Source organism: Coregonus clupeaformis, chromosome 1 (genome assembly GCF_020615455.1).
Source record: "Coregonus clupeaformis isolate EN_2021a chromosome 1, ASM2061545v1, whole genome shotgun sequence".
NCBI classification, from domain to species: Eukaryota; Metazoa; Chordata; class Actinopteri; order Salmoniformes; family Salmonidae; genus Coregonus; species Coregonus clupeaformis.
Window position 1 is genome coordinate 9,626,777 of NC_059192.1, and position 14,689 is coordinate 9,641,465.

The 14,689-nt window shown below is 45.7% G+C and overlaps 2 protein-coding genes and 2 non-coding genes across 4 annotated transcripts; 2 read left to right on the top strand and 2 right to left on the bottom strand.

Moving 5' to 3' along the window:
• Positions 1-140: 140 nt before the first annotated feature.
• Positions 141-12,803, bottom strand: galk1 (galactokinase 1). The gene is made up of 9 exons (XM_041899693.2): positions 12,638-12,803; positions 11,990-12,146; positions 11,522-11,711; positions 11,167-11,286; positions 10,949-11,084; positions 5,599-5,780; positions 5,364-5,514; positions 5,065-5,227; positions 141-575 (listed from the first exon to the last, which is right to left on the bottom strand). Exons 1-9 carry the CDS (start codon positions 12,670-12,672, stop codon positions 504-506), a joined length of 1,206 nt encoding a protein of 401 aa, XP_041755627.1. The 5' UTR covers positions 12,673-12,803; the 3' UTR covers positions 141-503.
• Positions 2,238-4,961, bottom strand: LOC121583626 (BTB/POZ domain-containing protein KCTD21). Its single transcript, XM_041899789.1, has 2 exons — positions 3,763-4,961; positions 2,238-3,641 (listed from the first exon to the last, which is right to left on the bottom strand). Exons 1-2 carry the CDS (start codon positions 4,180-4,182, stop codon positions 3,165-3,167), a joined length of 897 nt encoding a protein of 298 aa, XP_041755723.1. The 5' UTR covers positions 4,183-4,961; the 3' UTR covers positions 2,238-3,164.
• Positions 12,804-12,836: 33 nt separating the features above from the next.
• trnaa-agc lies at positions 12,837-12,909 on the top strand. Its single transcript has one exon. It is a non-coding gene; the product is annotated as a tRNA-Ala (tRNA).
• A 1,346-nt stretch (positions 12,910-14,255) lies between these two features.
• Positions 14,256-14,328, top strand: trnaa-agc. The gene has a single exon. It is a non-coding gene; the product is annotated as a tRNA-Ala (tRNA).
• Positions 14,329-14,689: the final 361 nt, after the last annotated feature.

A 14,689-nucleotide genomic window follows, 5' to 3' on the forward strand; every position in this document is an offset into this window, starting at 1 on the left:
TCCCCTTCCGGGATACGACTCAGCAGGGGACGGGGGCATGACGGTTTGGCTCCAAATGTAATAAATAAATAAAACATAGGAATTTCCCCAAATACATTTTCAGAAGTTGCATGAAGTATAAGGTCTCAAATTCATTCTGAAGTTTAGAAGATTGTTTATTTTTGTAGAATTGCCTTATTTATAGTTTAACAATCATTCCATATTTATGGCACTTTCTAAGTAATTGTACAAAACAATATTATTACAGTCTTTGACTTGCAACAACAAGAGATTATTCTTCACTTGATTTAGTGCTTGCCAATTATTAACTGTATTAAAATCATGATAGCTTAAGGCACTCTGAAGAAAAGTCTTACAATAGATTGCTTTACCTGCTGATTTTGACCCCACCTGATTGATTAAACATGACTACATAAGCAAACAAAAGATCCTGCAAATCAATAGGAATGTGCTTTTTTTGTGGTCAAGTTGTACATAATGGACAAATGTACAGTGTTTGCTCTTCATAGGCTCATGACCCGAGCTCCTTGTGAGGGAGTTGTGATGTAGAAAGTTGGGGATCCACTGTATCGCTCCTGTAGAGAAAAATCCACAGCTAATGAGTTCATTCATTTGCGTTTGAGTTTACTCAAAATATTGAAAAATGTAATGGAAGGACAAAAGTGAAGCCATCATCACCATATTGCTTGCACATACAGTGCATTCGGAAAGTATTCAGACCCCTTGACTTTTTCCACATTTTGTTAGATTACAGCCTTATTCTAAAAATGAGATCTTTTAGATTTTTTTTCTCCTCAATACCCCATAATGAAAAAGCAAAAACTGGTTTTTAGACATTTTAGCAAGTTTATTAAAAATAAAATACTAAAATATCACATTTACATAAGTATTCAGACCTTTTACTCTGTACCTTGTTGAAGCACCTTTGGCAGCGATTACAGCCTTAAGTCTTCTTGGGTATGACGCTACAAGCTTAGCAAACCTGTATTTGGGGAGTTTCTCCCATTCTTCTCTGCAGATCCTCCCAAGCTCTGTCAGGTTGGATGGGGAGCGTCACTGCACAGCTATTTTCAGGTCTCTGCAGAGATGTTCGATCGGGTTCAAGTCCGGGCTCTGGCTGGGCCACTCAAGGACATTCAGAGACTTGTCCCGAAGCCACTCCTGCGTTGACTTGGCTGTGTGCTTAGGGTCGTTGTCCTGTTAGAAAATGAACCTTTGCCCCAGTCTGAGGTCCTGAGTGCTCTGGAGCAGGTTTTCATCAAGGATCTCTCTGTACTTTGCCCCGTTCATCTTTCCCTTGATCCTGACTAGTCTCCCAGTCCCTGCCGCTGAAAAACATCCCCACAGCATGATGCTGCCACCACCATACATCACCGTAGGGATGGTGCCAGGTTTCCTCCAGACATGACGCTTGGCATTCAGTTCAAAGAGTTCAATCTTGGTTTCATCAGACCAGAGAATCTTGTTTCTCATGGTCTGAGAGTCTTTAGGTGCCTTTTGGCAAACTCCAAGTGGTCTATCATGTGCCTTTTACTGAGGAGTGGCTTCTGTCTGGCCACTCTACCATAAAGGCCTGATTGGTGGAGTGCTGTAGAGATGGTTGTCCTTCTGGAAGGTTCTCCCATATCCACAGAGGAACTCTGGAGCTCTGTCAAAGTGACCATCGGGTTCTTGGTCACCTCCCTGACCAAGGCCCTTCTCCCCCGATTGCTCAGTTTGGCCGGACGGACAGCTCTAGGAAGAGTCTTGGTGGTTCCAAACGTCTTCCATTTAAGAATGATGGAGGCCACTGTGTTCTTGGGGACCTTCAATGCTGCAGAACATTTTTGGTACCCTTCCCCAGATCTGTGCCTCGACAAAATCATGTCTCGGAGCTCTACGGACAATTCCTTCGACCTCATGGCTTGGTTTTTGCTCTGACATGCACTGACAACTGTGGGACATTATATAGACAGGTGTGTGCCTTTCCAAATCATGTCCAATCAATTGAATTTACCACAGGTAGACTCAAATCAAGTTGTAGAAACATATTAAGGATGATCAATGGAAACAGGATGCACCTGAGCTCAATTTCAAGTCTCATAGCAAAGGGTCTGAATACTTATGTAAATAAGTTATTTCTGTTTTTGATTTTTAATACATTTTCTAATATTTCTAAAAACCTGTTTTCGCTTTGTCGTTATGGGGTATTGTGTGTAGATTGATGAGGGAAAATATGTATTTAATCCATTTTAGAATAAGGCTGTAACGTAACAAAATGTGGAAAAAGTCAAGGTGTCTGAATACTTTCCGAATGCACTGTATCTGTTTCCTTCGAATCTGCAAACACAGCTGCTTGGGGGCTGAGTAGATGGATAGGAGGAAGAGACTAGCTGTTTTCCAAACAGGCATCTTTCCTCTTCCATACTAATCTTTTCCTCTCACATACTTCCTCCTTTCTCCATTCTAAAATTACACATCTCATCCCCCTTCCTACAGGACAGGAACTTGAACCAGTCTGAATGATAGGGGTTCAGGGAGAAATACCTTTCATTTAGTAGTGTTTATTAAATTGATGAGCTGTAAACATATCTACAGACTGGTTAGTTTATTACACAGTACACAGAACTCTGTAACACTGTTTTACAAAACAATACCAGCAAATATACTCATACCAGCTCTGTGGAATGGTCGGATCACCCCTCCAACCAGTGCAGCACACTCTCTCACAGACACTCCACCACAAACTCACTCTACCACACACCCGGTCTCCGTCTCTCGCTGTCTCTTTAAGAATTGCACTGATCATCAACAGGACGAGCTGACAACCATTCCTTTCGTTGGGGACAGGGTATATTCTGTAAAACCAGATGAAGGCCTACCCTACAGTTTAGAACAGACTACAACACGTCAAGAACAGTCTGCTCCACTGCAGGGCTACTGAGGTCAGAGTTCGTTAGAGGGTTCAGATGGTAGGATCAGTCTCAGCTTCACATCAAAGAGAGGATTGTAAACATTATAGAGCGACCTTAACTTTCCAATGTTAGTAAAGTCTGTTAGTTATAGACCATTCATAAGCAGTCATGTTCAGTAGGTTGGAAACATTATAGGGTGACCTTTTGTTCTTTTAGTCTGAGTAAGTCTATAACTGGTGGTTCAGTGGTGAGCTGGAACGTGCTATATCACTACCGTACAAGCTGCAAAGTACGGCAGTTCAAAATGTCCATGGGGTCAGGGGTCACTGAGTCGACCCTAAAACCCTCCGCCAGAGACACCGTCAGAAGCTCCTCCACAAACCCGCACATGTCTTTGACCTCACAGGGGCTGCAGCGCGGGATGATGACATCACAGAGCTCCCCAGAGTGGGTCTGTGTGGCCCAAGAGTCCGAGACGACGAGTCCTCGGTACTGCTGTTTCTCATACTGGTCCTGGGGAAGTTCGTCTGGCCGGGGAACCCACTCCAGTTTGAGCCGGTTGTGGCGCTGGTCACTGGGTTGGGGGGAGGTAGGACCCTGGGTGGTGCGGTAGGAGAAACGCTCACAAAGGAGAACCAGAAAGGCACGCCAGGTACAGAAGATTTCGGCTGTGAGGATGCGCACTGAGCATGTGCGGAGTTCATAGTTCTCGGGAGCACGGCGTAGATTGAAGTGTAGCACGCGCACCTGGAATGAGACGAACAGGTTGATGCTGCAATGACACACCCACGTTCCACATTAACCAACCCACACTACAATGCTAACAAACATGCAAAATACACACACACACACACACACACACACACACCTGGCAGTCCACGTCCACCAGCAGCATGGCTCCTCTGGGTGCGTCTCTCAGGCTGAGCGGTCCGGCCTCGATGCGCCGCCGTATGTCATCCAGTAGGGGGAGTATCTGGAAGAAATCTGCCTCCCTCCTCAGCAACCTCATCTCAGAGAACCCCTCCGGCAGGTCCAGGGAGCTGGAACGCAGGAAGTTCAGGATATAGCGGAAAACCTTCCCGTCGCGGTCGATGAACACATTCCCGCGTTTGTCCCGGAGCGTGGAGATCCGTCCGGTGAACATAGCCCCCAGCATGGAGTCTTGGTACCGCGTCAGAGTGTCCAGGGTCGTGGTGTAGATCTCACCGCCAACGTTGAGAGACACGGGGTCCGACAGGGAGTTACTGTTGCTGTTAGTGTTGCTGTCCGGGGAGTTTAGGTTCAGCATCCTCAGGAACTGAAACGACCTCCGCTCAGGCTAGAACACTAGATTAGAACACTTTGGATTGGAAGTGGTAGAACTCTTGCTAGAAAACTTGTGGAACACTCCTGTTTTTGTCTCTTTCTATGGAATGCAGTGGACTGTTCAAATGAAGTCTTTTGTATCCTGAAGACACTTTTCCTTTCAGAGGTGGAAGGGCAAAGCTGTAGCCGGGATATGAGCGAGTCACAAAAAGACCCAAGAATTATGAGAAGACAAAAAGATCAGAAAAGATTGGCTCAGTGTTTCTGGAAGCTGCATCTGTAAAAAGCCGGTGCTCTGACCAGGTCGATTTATCTTTCAGTAGTTTTGTTTCTTCATGGTCTTGTGCTGTTTAGGATTCCTGTCGGTGAGCTGAGGCCTGGCTAGTTGCATAAGACTGTTTGTGTCAGAGCTGCTGGCAGTGAGAGACGGGAGAGAAGGACAGCAAGGCGACCGGACTTGAATGTTAATAAAGGGGCGCTGCTAGCTTTTATTCTCCTGCCGTAACCCCTGCTCAGTGCTCTCTCACACACACAGACAGGGGTGCGTGCACAAACACACAAACTCTCTCTCTTGGGGCTGTCCGGGCAAGACACAGGGGGGTGGAGCAGTTTGTCTTAAAGTGACAGAAGAGATTCTAAAAGCTTTTATCCACAGTGATTAGTTTGTGCAAGCTTGTCACCAAGTCCCCTTCACACAGTGTGTGTGTGTATGTGTGTGTGAAATCACATTTTATTGGTCACATACACATATTTAGCAGATGTTATTGCGGGTGTAGCGAAATGCTTGTGTTCCTAGTTCCAACAGTGCAGTAGTATCTAACAATTCACCTGCCGTGTGTGTGTGTGTGTGTGTGTTCTTCCTCACCTGTATGTGCTGCATGGTCCTGTCTACGGCTCCAGCCTGGAGTAGTGTGACAGTACATCCTCCAAACCCTCCCCCTGTCATTCTGCTGCCGAACACACCCTCCACCTCCACGGCTGCAGACACCAGCTCGTCCAGCTCCTTGCAACTCACTTCATACAGGTCCCTGATAGTAGGGAAAACATTATGGAGGGGTACTTTACATTTCTATCATATTTTTCATGTGTGATGCATAAAAAAAGTATTCGCCCATTAATGCATTTACTGTGTCGAGGATTTATTTGAGGGTGTTCTCTATTCACCTGAGTGAGTTGTGGCTTTCCACCATGAGTTTGCCAAACTCTTTGTAGGCCCCTTTCTTCAGGGCCTCTGCTGCCTGGGCCGTACGTGCTATCTCTTCAATCACATGACGAGCCCTTCGATAGGTCTCATCGTCCAATCGGCTCTTAGCATCTGGAAAAATGGAGAAAAAAAATCGAAAAAAAATCATAACACAACGATTGAATGTATTAGAACAGAATATCCTCTTGTTCTCACCCTCCAGGTCCTTCAGTGTGGCATCTCTCAGGCTGGCCTTTCCCAAGATGGCAGCTGCCTCCTCACACTGTCGTCGTCTGCTAGGGTACTCGCTGCCCGTCAGAGAATGCTTCACGTTCGAGTTACTGATGAGGATGACCAGGCCTGGGTCTGACAGAGGGACAGGAGTGGCCTCCAGAGACCTGAGGGGACAATGAGGAAGATTCTTTAGTAAACTATTGGATAACCAAAGTTAATTACACACATGACAAACAAGGAGTCATAATTAAACATTGGTACATTGCTGTTGCTAGGCAAGAACTTAGTGAATTCCTCTCACTAGGTTTGTGTGTGTGTAAAACGGGCATCAAATTCTACAGTTGTCTTATGTTAGCTGTGACTGCAACCAGACTATGACCCTGTGGCTCTCCTTAGGCATATCCCTGGAATGAGCCAGGGTTGAACAGAGTTCAGGATAAACCTTTGTCTTTCCTTGGCTATCTTCTTGATTGATTACAGCATGAGGTGAGGTTTGTGTATGTTTGAAAGATTAAGTATGGACCTGTCATGTTCAACAATCAATCTTCAGGTCAAGCCCGGGAGAGCTGGGGTTGAACAGAGTTTAAACTGAACATGAGTGTTTTTGCATGACAAGGGTGTGACTGATTGCAATAATATTGTTTCTAAACTGAATGACAGTCAAATTAAGCCGCTACCATAGACGAAGGGAGTGGGCAGAGCAGTAGCGAGCGGGAAACTGAAGATAATGGTAGGAGAACCCAAGAGGGAGGGGTTTTGAGCTAGGAGGGATGTGAATAAAGTCAATCTTGATTTTTAATAAAGTATAGTGAGACATTTCCACATCAACAACAGCAGCGTAATACATTTACATTTACATTTACGTCATTTAGCAGACGCTACGCTTAATACACAGCAATAAGACAGTAACAACCCTTTTAAGTACAGCGTTAGCGTTATTTTAGCATGAACCTATAGCCTTTAGCATTAGCCATGATACTTTTTTATTTATTTTATTTTTTATTTCACTTTTATTTAACCAGGTAAGCCAGTTGAGAACAGGTTCCCATTTACAACTGCGACCTGGCCAAGATAAAGCAAAGCAGTGCGATAAAAAACAACAACACATAGTTACATATGGAATAAACAAAACATAAAGTCAAAAATACAACAGAAAATATATATACAGTGTGTGCGAATGTAGTAAGTTATGGAGGTAAGGCAATAAATAGGCCATAGTGCAAAATAGTTAAAATTTTGTATTAACACTGGAATGATAGATGTGCAAAAGATGATGTGCAAATAGAGATACTGGGGTGCAAATTAGCAAAATAAATAACAATATGGGGATGAGGTAGTTTGGTGGGCTAATTTCAGAATGGCTATGTACAGGTGCAGTGATCGGTAAGCTGCTCTGACAACTGACGCTTAAAGTTAGTGAGGGAGATAAGAGTCTCCAGCTTCAGAGATGTTTGCAGTTCGTTCCAGTCATTGGCAGCAGAGAACTGGAAGGAATGGCAGCCAAAGGAGGTGTTGGCTTTGGGGATGACCAGTGAGATATACCTGCTGGAGCGCAGACTACGGGTGGGTGTTGCTATGGTGACCAGTGAGCTAAGATAAGACTGGGATTTGCCTAGCAGTGATTTATAGATGACCTGGAGCCAGTGGGTTTGGCGACGAATATGTAGTGAGGGCCAGCCAACAAGAGCGTCCAGGTCACAATGGTGGGTAGTATATGGGACTTTGGTGACAAAACGGATGGCACTGTGATAGACTACATCCAATTTGCTGAGTAGAGTGTTGGAGGCTATTTAGTAAATGACATCGCCGAAGTCAAGGATGGGTAGGATAGTCAGTTTTATGAGGGCATGTTTGGCAGCATGAGTGAAGGAGGCTTTGTTGCGAAATAGGAAGCCGATTCTAGATCTAACTTTTGATAGGAGATGCTTAATGTGAGTCTAGAAGGAGAGTTTACAGTCTAACCAGACACCTAGGTATTTGTAGTTGTCCACATAATCTAGGTCAGACCCGCCGAGAGTAGTGATTCTATTCGGGTGGGCGGGTGCAAGCAGCGTTCGGTTGAAGAGCATGCATTTAGTTTTAGAGAAACCAAGGCTATTTAGTCTGCAAATAAGAATGCAGTGGTTGACAGAGTCGAAAGCCTTGGCCAGGTCGATGAAGACGGCTGCGCAGTACTGTCTTTTATCGATCGCGGTTATAATATCGTTTAGGACCTTGAGCGTGGCTGAGGTGCACCCATGACCAGCTCGGAAACCGGATTGCATAGCGGAGAAGGTATGGTGGGATTCGAAATGGTCGGTGATCTGTTTGTTAACTTGGCTTTCAAATACTTTCAAAAGGCAGGGCAGGATGGATATAGGTCTGTAACAGTTTGGATCTAGAGTGTCACCCCCTTTGAAGAGGGGGATGACCGCGGCAGCTTTCCAATCTCTGGGGATCTCAGACGTTACGAAAGAGAGGTTGAACAGGCTAGTAATAGGGGTTGCGACAATTTCGGCGGCTAAATTTAGAAAGAAAGGGTCCAGATTGTCTAGCCCAGCTGATTTGTAGGGGTCCAGATTTAGCAGCTCTTTCAGAACATCAGCTGTCTGAATTTGTGTGAAGGAGAAGCGTGGGGGGCATGGGCAAGTTGCAGCGGAGGGTGCAGAGCTGGTGGCCGGGGTAGTGGTAGCCAGGTGGAACGCATGGCCAGCCGTAGCAAAATGCTTGTTGAAATTCTAGATTATTGTAGATTTATTGGTGGTGACAGTGTTTCCTAGCCTCAGTGCAGTGGGCAGCTGGGAGGAGGTGCTCTTATTCTCCATGGACTTTACAGTGTCCCAAAACATTTTGGAGTTAGTGCTACAGGATGCACATTTCTGTTTGAAAAAGCTAGCCTTTGCTTTCCTAACTGATTGTGTATATTGGTTCCTGACTTCCCTAAAAAGTTGCATATCGCGGGGGCTGTTCGATGCTAATGCAGTACACCACAGGATGTTTTTGTGCTGGTCAAGGGCAGTCAAGTCTGAGGAGAACCAGGGGCTATATATGTTCTTAGTTCTGAATTTTTTGAATGGGGCATGCTTATTTAAGATTGAGAGGAAAGCACTTTTAAAGAACAACCAGGCATCCTCTACTGACGGAATGAGGTCAATATCCATCCAGGATACCTGGGCCAGGTCAATTAGAAAGGCCTGCTCGCTAAAGTGTTTTAGGGAGCGTTTGACAGTGATGAGGGGTGGTCGTTTGACCGCGGACCCATTACGGATGCAGGCAATAAGGCAGTGATCGCTGAGATCCTGGTTGAAGACAGCGGAGGTGTATTTAGAGGGTAAATTTATCAGGATGATATCTATGAGGGTGCCCATGTTTACAGATTTAGGGTTGTACCTGGTAGGTTCATTGATAATTTGTGTGAGATTGAGGGCATCTAGTTTAGATTGTAGGTTGGCCAGGGTGTTAAGCATATCCCAGTTTAGGTCACCAAGCAGTACGAACTCTGAGGATAGATGGGGGGCAATCAGTTCACATATGGTGTCCAGGGCACAGCTCAGGGCTGAGGGGGGTCTGTAGCAAGCGGCAACAGTGAGAGACTTATTTCTGGAAAGGTGGATTTTTAGAAGTAGGAGCTTTGGTGGCCTTCCTAAGCCAGGATTCAGACACTGCTAGAACATCAGGGTTGGCAGAGTGTGCTAACGCAGTGAATAACTCAAACTTAGGGAGGAGGCTTCGAATGTTAACGTGCAAGAAACCAAGGCTTTTGCGGTTACAGAAGTCAACAAATGATAACGCCTGGGGAGTAGGAGTGATACTGGGGGCTACAGGGTCTGGGTTAACCTCTACATCACCAGAGGAACAGAGGAGGAGTAGAATAAGGATACGGCTAAAGGCTTTAAGTACTGGTCTTCTAGTGCGTTGGGTACAGAGAAAAAAAGGGGCAGATTTCCGGGCGTTGTAGAATAGATTCAGGGCATTATGGAAGGATATGAGTACAGTGGAGGTAAACCTAAGCGTTAGGTAACGATGAAAGAGATAGCATCACTGGAGGCACCGATTGAGTCGGTCTCCGCGTGTATGGGGGGTGGGACAAAGGAGCTATCTAAGGCAGGTTGAGCTGGGCTGGAGGATCTACAGTGAAATAGTACAATAAGAAATAACCGAAACAGCAATAAGCAAGGCATATTGACATGGGAGAGAGGCATAAAGCAATCACAGGTGTTTTTCGAGAGAGCTAAGACAACAGCTGGTAATGGCGACAAAGTTTGGGCTGAGGCTAAACATAAACAGGATGCGGTACTGTAAAAAGGAACAGTCCAGCAGGCATCAGCTGTATAGCTGAGTTATCATAAGGTCCGGTGAACAGCAATAGGAGAGTTCGGAGGTAGTTCGGGGGTTGCTATAGCACTGGCGAGCAAGAGGCCACGGCTAGCGTGTGGTAGCGGGCCGGGGCTAGCAGATGGATCTTCGTGGTCGACGTCGTAACGGGAAGCCTGTTGTAACCACATCAGACGATTTCGTCGGCAGACCAGTCGTGTTGGATCGGCGGGGCTCCGTGTCAACACTAGGAGGTCCCATACGGTTGACAGAGAGGTAGATAGCCAGGAGATGGGCCTGGCTCTAGGCTAGCCCAAGGCTGATTAGCCAACAACAACGTCCATTTGGTTGCAGCTAGCTAGCTGCGATGATCCGGTGTTAAAGGTCCAGTGATTCAGGTGATTCCGGCAGAAAAAACGATATGTTCTGGGTCGATAACGCGCTGTGCAGACAGAGCAGACTGGCCGATAATAGTCCAGGCTAGAGCTGGCTGGTAGGTAGTGCAGGCCATGGACAATGGTGAAAAACCGCTAACGGTGGCTAATAGCAAGTAGCTAGTTAGCTGGCTACTCCCGTCCAGTAGACAGAGAGGTAGATAGCCGGGATATGGGGCTAGCTCGAGGCTAACTGGTGCTTGCTTCGGGGGCAGTGGTGATTAGCCAAACAGCAATATCCATTCGGTTGCTAGCTAGTTGCGATGCGGTGTTAATGTCCAGTGATTCAGTTATTCCGGCAGAAAAATCAGATGTTCTGGGTGAAAACCGCTAACGGTGGCTAATAGCAAGTAGCTAGTTAGCTGGCTAGCTAGTTTCAACTGGAGATTCTAGATAAAAGGTAAGTCAATAATAGAATCCGTTCCACATTGAGTGAGGTGGGTTGCAGAAAAGTATATTTTGTAGAAGGATGAAAGGTGTGATAGGTAAATATGTACAAAAAATACAAAAAATAGGCTATTTACACAGACACACAACAAAGAACACTACCGCACTGCTACGCCATCTTGGATTCACACGCTTGAGCCTATAACCAGGCCTGTTACCTGCAGTCTATGAGTAGAGCGTGAGCCTCCCTGCCCAGTACAGAGACAAATTGGTCCATAATGCCACAGGGCACGCCTGCATGGGTGTGTTCAGCCTTCTGGCACGCCACCGCCTTCGCCACCTTGTCCCCGTCATCTGAGGAGGGTGGTGGGATGGCGTTATGACATGTAGCTTCACTCACAGACTATTGGATGTTACCCAAATATAGTCCACTCACCTGGCTTGAGCTGCTGTAGGAATGTGTACATGGCTACCTCTAGAGAGGCAGAGCTGGACAGACCTCCTCCTAGAGGGACACTACTGGCTATCACTGCCCTGAACCCTGGGACTGGAGGAGCTAAAGGGAGGGATGGGGAGAGAGAGCGGAGGGAGAGAGCGGAGGGAGATAGACAGAGAGCGAGAGATAGAGAGGAGGAGAGAGAGAGAGAGATAGAGAGGGGGGGTGTTGGGGTGGTGTTAAAATATTTTAAAAGTGCGGAGTTGGACCTCCATGATGATGTAGCGATGTTGTGTCACGATAACATTTTAACAGGTCTCATGATGTGATACAGGAGGTATTGTTTTCTGTTCACCTCTGTAGTGATGCACCACTCCTTTGACATAATTGGCCCAGCTGGGTTTCCCAGGAGACAGAGGTGCCTTGTCATTGGGGAAGTCAAAGTCCACTCTCCTGGGCTCCTCCACATCTTTAGCAGCAGTAATGATGGAGGCACTCTGGCCAGAGGTCCTGCTGCCAACCACCACCGTCACTAGGGGAAGAGCCTGGCACAAGGGTGAAAGAGATACAGCATTGGAGATATGTGACTGACTGATGAGTACTTCTGGGCTGTGGATCTGTAAAACCATGTAATGTACATCTCCTCTACATACAATGACCCTGTACTAATAAAATAATAACCAAATACTTCAGCTGTCAATGCAAACGGCAGGACTTTCATGAATCTGTGCACCCAGTGTGGACTGGACTAAATAAGTGACACTTTTCAGTCCTAAAGAAACAACCATCGATATCATAAACACAATTTTCATGACATTATTACCATAGGGAGGACGAATCCTTGGTTGTAGTCGATGTGCTCCCCTATCAGGTTGACCCTGCCTGGGGCACACACTGCCACCTGTGGAGCATCTCCCCCGAAGCTCTGCTCGAACACACGCCGAGCCTCGGCAACCAACTCCGACACACTCGGGACTGGACTGGCCATGAATGGAGCAGACGAGTAACGTTAGAGGAGACAAATCACGAATTCAGAGTCCAAAATCCAGCAGCAGCACTTTGGAAACTTCAACCATTAGAATCTTACGTGAGATTCTAAGTTTGAGATACCGTTTGAATCACGATAAATAATAATGTATTACGATTTAAATGTATTACGAGTAAAAAAAACGAATAAACCTTTCTAATAGGTACATTACAATATGTGATAATAAGACATTTGTCAGCTGATTCACTTCCTGAATTGGGCGGGTTTGTTGTTACGCTAAGATTGGCTTAGAAACGTCAAATGACACAGTCAGCAGCATACCTTCCCTAAAACTACTGTACAAGGAAATAGACAAAGTTTCATTCAAAACACAAAATAGGTTCTACAAGGGTGGATTTTTTTGTCAGTGAAATAGATGATGTGACAAATAGCGCATGGAAATATTTTAATGAATAGTCATCATGTCGAAGTCTTTGGACTCACGTAATGCTATGTTCTGTTGTTCTCGATACAACCATCCCTTTTTAGGTAGAATGCGCATATATTTTTGTGCTAATGTTAGACTTTTCGCTTAAAATCTGGATGGATGGAAACCTGGCCTTTGATAACTAAACGGCTCAGTACTGTAAGCTTTTGCAGTTGTGTAAGTCTAGAACTCAAAACTTCCTCTGCGATGTCAGCCGGGGGATTAGCTCAAATGGTAGAGCGCTCGCTTAGCATGCGAGAGGTAGCGGGATCGATGCCCGCATCCTCCAATATTTTTCGCAATAACTTTGGAGATATCTGTGGCTTATTGAAAGACAACGTGTGTACATATCTAGTAGATGTGTAGTGAATATTTCTTGTCCAATTCAAATTATAACTTGGAAAACGATTGTCTTCAATTTGTTCCAACTGCATGCATGTCCAACAAGTTTCCATTCTTCCCCTCGATCTCTTTCAGTAGAGGGCAGTTTGTTCTCATCCAAAATAAAGGAAACGCTTGAGTAAATGAGGGATACAAAGTATATTGAAAGCAGGTGCTTCCACATAGTGTGGTTCCTGAGTTAATTAAGCAATTAAATCATCCCACCATGCTTAGGGTCATGCATAGAAATGCCCAGTTGCCCATTATTTTGGCTACCAATGACCATGGCTTGAAGAGATCTCAGTGATTTTGAAGAGGGGTTTCAAAGGAGCATAGGGGGTTTAACGTGTGTTTGTGTGTGGGTGTGTCTCAGTCACCAGATCTCAACCCAATTGAACAATTATGGGAGATTCTGTAGCGGTGCCTGAGTCACAACCATCAACATAAAACACCAAATGATGGAATTTCACGTGGAATAATGGTGTCACATCCCTTAAATAGAGTTCCAGTCACCTGTAGAATCTATGCCAATTAGGTCCCATTGCCATGGAGATGTCTCTCACCATTGCTATGATGTCTGGAATGTTAAATACACACACACACACACACACACACACACACACACACACACACACACACACACACACACACACATAATGTACAGCCCTGAGTGGGAGTGAAAGGGTGCAGAAGGGAGATAACATCTTGCTGAAGTGAAATGCAGACCTGGTTCACGGTTACCAAATACATTTGTATTTTCCCATCAGGCACCACAGCCCACCTGGGCATCAGTCTGTACAGGGTGACTGAAAGCGGCTTGGCCACCCGCAGCAGGAAGGGGAGGGGACGTTCCAACGCAGTGGTCTGGACCTGTTTCACCTGGAGACCGACAGCAAGCTGGGAGAGGTGTGAAAGACACGCCTCTGGCAAGACAACACAGGTAACCATGACAACACCAGTGAATACTGTAGTTTCGCATTTCCAGACTTCATAGTCTCGTATTCACTCGCTTACTGGAACACAAGGAAAGCAGGAGATTGAGGCTCTATATATGTTATGATTCCAAACAGGTAACACGACAATACCTAGTTGTGTGTGTGTCCTGGATCTGGACCCGTTGTGGTACGTGCAGCATGTGGTGGTGTGGAACCCTCAGACAGACCACCTGTTCTACACCCCCAGCCCAGAACGTATTCCCGCGGCCATGCCTTGGCGTCATCCCTAGGTCCTGCCCGTCTGCTGCTGGAGGAAGCCGGGGGATTAGCTCAAATGGTAGAGCGCTCGCTTAGCATGCGAGAGGTAGCGGGATCGATGCCCGCATCCTCCAATACTTTTCGCAACAACTTTGGAGATATCTGTGGCTTATTGAAAGACAACGTGTGTACATATCTAGTAGATGTGTAGTGAATATTTCTTGTCCAATACAAATTATAACTTGGAAAACGATTGTCTTCAATTTGTTCCAACTGCATGCATGTCCAACAAGTTTCCATTCTTTCCCTCTATCTCTTTCAGTAGAGGGCAGTTTGTTCTCATCCAAAATAAAGGAAACGCTTGAGTATATGAGGGATACAAAGTATATTGAAAGCAGGTGCTTCCACATAGTGTGGTTCCTGAGTTAATTAAGCAATTAAATCATCCCACCATGCTTAGCGTCATGCATAGAAATGCCCAGTTGCCCATTATTT

Excerpts from the sequence above, each read along its gene's own strand:
- LOC121583626 (XM_041899789.1), bottom strand. The coding sequence starts at position 4,182 with ATGCTGAACCTAAACTCCCCGGACAGCAACACTAACAGCAACAGTAAC. Across the intron at positions 3,642-3,762 it reads TGGTGGACGTGGACTGCCAG|GTGCGCGTGCTACACTTCAA; the intron begins GTGTGTGTGTGT and ends GTCTCATTCCAG.
- galk1 (XM_041899693.2), bottom strand. The coding sequence starts at position 12,672 with ATGGTTGTATCGAGAACAACAGAACATAGCATTAC. Across the intron at positions 11,712-11,989 it reads AAGGATTCGTCCTCCCTATG|GCTCTTCCCCTAGTGACGGT; the intron begins GTAATAATGTCA and ends CCCTTGTGCCAG. Across the intron at positions 5,781-10,948 it reads GCTCTACTCATAGACTGCAG|GTCTCTGGAGGCCACTCCTG; the intron begins GTAACAGGCCTG and ends TTGTCCCCTCAG.